This window comes from Morone saxatilis, unplaced genomic scaffold (genome assembly GCF_004916995.1).
Source record: "Morone saxatilis isolate NCDOM2014 unplaced genomic scaffold, NCSU_SB_2.0 Contig24, whole genome shotgun sequence".
NCBI classification, from domain to species: Eukaryota; Metazoa; Chordata; class Actinopteri; family Moronidae; genus Morone; species Morone saxatilis.
The window spans coordinates 20721795-20728891 of record NW_023339807.1 but is presented as its reverse complement, the minus strand read 5'-3'; the positions used below and the strand labels follow the sequence as shown (position 1 = coordinate 20728891).

Genomic DNA, 7097 nt, shown 5'->3' with positions numbered 1-7097 from the left:
GGGGGGAGACAGATTTTCTCTCTGTAGCAGCCTCACTGTTCTCAGGTTAGATTGTAAGACATGTTTTCTAAGTAAAATGGTGAAAAATAAAATTTTCACTAGCTAATAACCTTTATGGACTTTCATTGTGGATCATTGTCCCTCTGCAGATCCTGACATAAACAAAAATCCAAAATCTGTACTTCATTTCTTGTGTCAAGTTGGTTTTCAGTCCCTTGTGTGTTTGTCCAAATGTTATTTAGCACAAAACTAAAATATATTAGTTAAATTTGGTCAGAGTCTGATTAAAATAATGCTAAATCCCAATTGGTGCACAGAAGCACATGACATCACCTTTTTCCAGTCGAGTCACGCCCATTCAAACCAGCGAGAACAACACAAACAGAAATTTGTGGAAACAAGCAAAAACAGTTTTAACTTTAGCAAAAAATGTGGTGTTCTTGTAGGACTGATTCATGTAGGGCCTTAAAGATGTGCCTAGAAATTCCTACAAACAGAGATTTCCTATTATTGTGGCCTGTTAGAGATTAGCTGCTGTACTCTACTCTGAACAATCTGGGAAAAACAAGGATGGTGTTTTCACCTATAGATGCCTCTATAGCATTATGATACATTTAAATGGGCCACCAAGTCCTGAATCTGACTCATTTTGAAAAAAAAAAACACTGTACAAAGCTCTAAAAATGCTCATCCCTCAGAATGATTCACTGTGTGCAGTTCCAGATGTAGATGCAGAATTAACAGTTTTATACATCCTATTAGTAAAACAACTAATTTTGAGGATCATGCAGCCTTGACGAAAGTATGCACCCTCTGCGTACTCTTTGGTTCATGCAATCGATTGATCAACACACTGGTAAAATTAAAACCAGTAAGTAGCTGGAACACGCAGAGGGCACCTTGGGTGAGAGAGATCAATGGTGGATAAAAGGCGCATCTAAGCCCTCAGTGAGATTGAGTTTGACACTGCAGGTCAAGGCATTTAAGCATCATTCTGCTGTTCTTAAAGAGCGAGCAGCCATGATTTGGATAATCTTGAGTGTGCAGAGTGAGATGCTGTTAGCTTCCAAACAGTAAGACTATTTATAACTTAAGGACTCATTGCCTATCAGCATTCATTAGGCTGACACTATTTGTTGCATTTGCAGGCTTGTCAGCTGCCATTCAAACACACACAGCTAGCCAGGCAGGCGTCTGTGTGTCCCTGTCTCTGTTTGAAATGGCTGATCTCTGATCCCACGTACCTCTCTGATTGGGACATACGTACTCTGTCTGTCTGTCTGTCTGTCTGCCTCTTTCACCCCAAACCTGTAAGAGCTCTCTGAAGTTAGAATGAATTTAGTTTAGAAAAGGAAAGAGCATACAGACATGTCGATTTCTTCTCTAATAAATGTTATATGAAGCGTGTACTGGGGGAATGTCACTTTTACCTCTCAGTGCAGATAATTCACTTACAATTAATTGATGTATTAATTGGAAGAGGAAAATGTCTCCGCTTTGAGCAATAGATTGTTATTGCCAAAATTATACTTAATGGATTTGAAACAGTGGTTTATGTCTGGTCAGAAGTGAGCAAATGTCTGCTTCCAGATTTGCCTGGAGGGCAGGACAAAGCCACCTGCTGTGAAATCCTATATGTGAATTGGAAAAGTCCTTTTTTAATTTGTGTTTAGGCAAAGCGCACGGTTGACTGATTTTCTCATGCTGGCCAATGCATTCTGCTGGAAAGCCACGATTTCTTGTCCTGCAGGCTAGTCTTACCTTTGTGCTTTCTGAGCTACAGCACTGCCAGGAGCATATTGTCCACTGCCTCAGCCTGTTTCACATTCCCCCTCTCTCTCAGGTTGTTATTTGTCGAAAAATGGTTGACAGAAAGAGTCTTATTCCATCTGACATACAATGCTCCTCATACCTTGTATACCACACTGACTCTCATCTTTCTTGGGCCTACATTAATAACTACACAGCAACCACACAGCTCCTGTCTCACTCATAATAGTAGTATCAGCACAAAGGTATGCATTCTGCAGCTGTCAAGAGATACGAGGAGATATGAATGAGCTCAGATTTTTATTTATTTTTTGCTTTTCTGGAGTAGCCATATTCTACAGTATTTTGATCAAACTGACAGGCAAATTCTTTTTGCATATGTTGAAAGACATGTTTGACTCCACAAATAAGCAGAAACAGTGGGGAGTATAGTTTCTGAATATAAATATATATATAAATATATAATGCAGCACAGAAGATATGTTTTCAGAAATTCGTATTAATTCATTAGTATCATTTAATTTAACTTATTTAATTCGGTACGGTGCTCAGTACATTAAATGGTTGATACCCTACAACAACCCGATTATCACTAACCAATGGTTAAAATTGAGTTTTGGCAAAATAACACCACAATTTTAACAACATTCTTCAGGCAGTAAGAACCTCATGTAAAGCATCTTAAATCAACTGGACAACGCTTGACTAGAAGTACATTTAAATTATTTAAAAAAACAAAAACATTTATAAGCAAAGCCTCAACTCCAGGTCTGCTTTTACATTGACAGGGCATATATACAGTGCATTACCCTATTACAAAATGCTGATTAGGCTTATTTTTCAGCTTTAGACTAGTCAAGAAAAAAAAAAAACTGCAGTCTTTCCACTCTAAAATATCCCCATGGTGTGGCTTTTCATATGGAAGCAAGATGCCAAAAAAAGCTTTATGTCAGGCTACTAATGCACTGTTTACTGGTCTTCCTTAAAAACAATTTTATTGAAACACAGTTGTGCTGTTAGACCTCTAAGTAAAAACATCTCCAGTTTCCTGTTTGTTTTAAAAATCTTGTGATTGTACAAAAATCTCTACATAGATTTTTCTCCAATGAACCACAGTGAGCATTTCTAAGTGACAGTAACGTTTCTTGATTTTGTATCTCTGTTAAGTATTTTTGGGGGGCATTTTTAAAAAATAGATTGACAGTAGAGAGAAGACAGGAAATACGGGGAGAAAGATGGGAAATGAAACAAGGGACCCCTCTTTGACTTGAACCACAACACTGGAGTTCATAGTCAGTGCCTTAACCTTGTGTAAATGAATTTTTTTAATACCGACTTTTATTACCGACTTAACTAATAATTTTGTGTTTTTTCTTTGCTCTCTCTATTGTTAAGCCCTTTGAGCTACATTCTTTTTATGAAAAGGGATATGGTTTAATCTTCTTGTTATCAGCATTTTTAAAAGGGAATTTTGGCTTATTCATGGCATTAAAATTGACACTGTTGAGTAATATTTAGAAAGTTCCAGTAATATATTGTAACATGCTTCTAATTCCACACAAACTAGGGAATTCCCCACAATGACTGTTCGCAAAGCGCAGAAACCTATTAACCCAAGCTCCATACTGCCACCTGTTTCTGAAAAGTGACACTGCAACACCGACAGTCAGGAGCAGTATGATTAGAGGTCATGACTACTAAACGTTCTCATGTTTATTTACAAATTGATGTGTTTATGATGCAACAAAACTGGTTATTCAGTGTCCTAGTTTTGAGGAAAGCTGTAAACACTGAGGGAGACAATGGAGTGAGGTGAAGTTTGGTGGCAGACAAGCGGACAGAAGATGAGTTTGTCGAATGTCTTGCAGCTCCATATAAAGCAGGTGGGGCCAGAGAGGAAGGGGGTAAAGGGGGTTACAAGAACAGAGGACGATGATGAAACAAGGACAGACGGGGGCAATGCCCTGGACCGGGAGAATAAGTGGCGCCTGTAGAGGTGAATCTGTCCGCCGGGCTGGTGCCTGGCTTTGTTTGGCCAGAAGATTCCTACTGATAGCCTCGGTGGCTGTTAGGAGGCACGCATGCTCAGTAGACACAGGCCAAAACACACACGTTCGGAAAACCCAGATCTATAAGCTGTTTTTTTCTTTTTAACTGTTTTTTAAAGTGTACTTCCACTCACATGTATGCTCACACGGTCACAGTGAACCTAGATAAAATATTTTTTATCCTGGCTCACTCAACCAATCTCATATTGAGATTTCTCATGAGCTGAGTCATGCTTAGTGAAACATAACATCAAACAACATGACATATGCTATCGTGAGTGGACATAATGTGCTCGTTCAAATAACCCCTTTCTGTCCCTCAGTCCTACAGAAACACACAAGCACACTCACAAAAAGTAAAGATAATGAGATGCTCTCATTCATATTAGAAAGGTATGGGTAGAATCCAACAGATGTGGAGCCATTCGTGGTTGTATTTGTTGACTCTGATGTTGTGGTCAGCCAAAGCAAGCACGCAGGCCAGCAGGGTTATCATTGAACGAGACAGACTGACGCAGGGGTCCCGCGGCATGTTGTTTCACTAATTGAGTCAGCACGGGCAATTTGGAAAGACTTTGAAGGTATAATGAGAATTCAAATGGCCCCTGATTTTATCAGCATGCTCAGTCCACCGTTTATCAGTTTGTACCTTTATTTGTGCCTTTGTGTTATTTCATTTCCACCATTATTGATTTTTGTATTTATTCACAGCCTGATGTTGTTCTGTTTTTCTTACACTGACAGGTTAATTAATCTTACGGTATTTATTGCTGCTGCAGTGATAAGGGGTAAGATAATGCTTACAATTTTAGAGTAGTATGCAATTGTTAACAATCTGGATTATTATCATTATATCACTGTCATTACATAGTTGTAATTTCACACAGTTTAAAATATTTATAAACCTATCAACAATTGGATACACGCTGGGTGGCAAGACATTAGTAATGATGTTGTAATGAAACAAGCAGCTGTCCCTTGTCTACATACATCATTCTTACATAATGAATAATCTAACATAAATAACATACAAAAAGACATGAAGTATAACTTAAATAAAAAAGGTAAATATGATATACAATAGATTTGTTTTGTTGCAGGGTAAAACACAGAGCAATGCAACTCCACACTATCCAGACATAATAAACCTCATCAGATTACATCATATTCATCTTTAACTAATGCATATTGAAACACCTTGACTCTCAAATAGAGGTTTTTAATCCTGGCTACTATTCCGCTGCTCTCAAAGGGATTTAATTTGGTTCAACTGCAGGTTCCTGTGTATTATGCAAAAACTGAATGTGTTGAAAATGAGGGGCTAATTATTCCATTTGAGAGGTTGTAATTACATCCTTTAGACTGAGCAATGGATATTCCAAAGTGGCTTCCCTCTCCTTAGTGAAGGATTTCCTGGGTCGAAACAAGTGCAGCTCAGTCAGCCATGCAATAGATTGACCCATGCAGTTTTTGGCCTTTGCTGTGGGAATCTCCAACATTCTTTCCAGTTTGTTCCAGGAAAAGTCACATTTTTAGATGATACAAGTATGAAGCACTGCCTCAATACAGAATACATATTGCTCTCATATATTGCAAAAATGATGGCCTCCACCAGCAGAAGCAGCAGCTTGTTCATGTGTGGAATTATGTGTTCTGTCTGCGGAAAGTAATTTAATTTAAAAGTTCATACTTGATTTGATATTGTTGAACAGACAGTGGGGCCCACACTCAAAAATAGATCAGAGAATTTCCACTAGTGTTGTAGCACTATGAGGAGGAGAAATGAGGAGGTCAAAACTTCCCCAGTGGAGTTAGGTAACTGCTGACAGGAATGGGCTGGCCTTGCAGAGTGATGAGGCAACACTGAGCCAAAGTGTGTATAAATACCAGAAAGCTCTGCATACTCAGCCATCAGACAGAGGAAGGACTCTAAAGAGCTGACAAGGGTCACCAGAAGATCTGAAGGAAATCCACTTGCGCAGACAATCACCATCCATCACCGGAGCTGAAGAATAAATTGAAGATATTGTGGTGCTCTTTGGTGGCCTGACACCCATGAGAAAAAAGACCTATCAACTCTGATCTTCAAAGGATTTAATAACTAAACCATTAAACAGAAAAACTAAAATGAAGGCATTCAGCATTGCAGTTGCAGTGACACTCGTGCTCGCCTTTATTTGCATTCTGGAGGGCTCTGCCGTCCCATTTGCCGGGGTAAGAATTTGACTTAAACTCACTTCATTTGCTTATTAGCTATAAATGTTTTGTCACGATGGTAAGACGTTGTTCCTAAAAGTACAAAATTCATTACCAGGTGCAAGAGCTGGAGGAGCCAATGAGCAATGACACTCCAGTTGCGGCACATCAAGAAATGTCAATGGAATCGTGGATGGTATGTTCAATTGACTGAATGAATTAAGCCAATTACTGTGAGCAAATTAAAATTTAAGTGGATGTGTTTTCCCCATGGAGTACCCTGGTGCTCTCTCCACACAAGGAGAGGATGAAATGCTGGAGATGAACACCTTGCTCATGTCTCTTGTCTTTCACACAGATGCCAAATCACATCAGCAGGCAGAAGCGCCAGAGCCACCTCTCCATGTGCCGCTATTGCTGCAACTGCTGCAGAGGCAACAAGGGCTGCGGTTACTGCTGCAGGTTCTGAGGATTCCAGCAACGACCACAACATATTAATTTATTAGGCTTTTTGTCTGTCCCCAAGAAATGACCTTTTCTTTCTCTAATGAATACCTGTGCTACACTGTTTTGTATCATTTTATGAGGTATGATTAATCGAAGAGCACTGGAAAAAAAGAGCTATTCTTTGTATTTATTTTGTATGTTTTAATACTTTCACCTTTTTTTGTGTGTTTTTGTAATCTCAATGATATGTAAATTAGTTTCTAAGAATAATCAGGATGTGACTGTTTCTTCATTGGAATTAAGTCTCACAAGTTAATATCTGGTGTTGAATAAATAATTACCGTTTGAAGCAACTGCAGAATTTCTTTTGTGTTATTATTATTTTCATCATTTAACAGAGATAGCAATCATGATCATCCGGGCACATGTTAAATATTATACTTGCTTTACAGTATGCGTGATGAATAATAGTAAGATATTAACTGATAAAAACATAATTTAACAACTGAATTGTAATTATTATTGTACAATTCTTAAAATATTGTTCAATTTAGTCACTGTATTTAGTTTTGCTTAACACTATATTAGTATTACATCATCGGATAATTCACTGTACACTGTAAGAAAAGATACACC

At 38.4% G+C, this 7097-nt stretch overlaps 1 protein-coding gene across 1 annotated transcript; it reads left to right on the top strand.

Moving 5' to 3' along the window:
• The first annotated feature begins 5742 nt into the window (after positions 1-5742).
• hamp (hepcidin antimicrobial peptide) lies at positions 5743-6807 on the top strand. Its single transcript, XM_035672375.1, has 3 exons — positions 5743-6032; positions 6133-6210; positions 6373-6807. Exons 1-3 carry the CDS (start codon positions 5946-5948, stop codon positions 6481-6483), a joined length of 276 nt encoding a protein of 91 aa, XP_035528268.1. The 5' UTR covers positions 5743-5945; the 3' UTR covers positions 6484-6807.
• Positions 6808-7097: the final 290 nt, after the last annotated feature.

Excerpts from the sequence above, each read along its gene's own strand:
- hamp (XM_035672375.1), top strand. The coding sequence starts at position 5,946 with ATGAAGGCATTCAGCATTGCAGTTGCAGTGACACTCGTGCTCGCCTTT. Across the intron at positions 6,033-6,132 it reads CTGCCGTCCCATTTGCCGGG|GTGCAAGAGCTGGAGGAGCC; the intron begins GTAAGAATTTGA and ends ATTCATTACCAG. Across the intron at positions 6,211-6,372 it reads TGTCAATGGAATCGTGGATG|ATGCCAAATCACATCAGCAG; the intron begins GTATGTTCAATT and ends TCTTTCACACAG.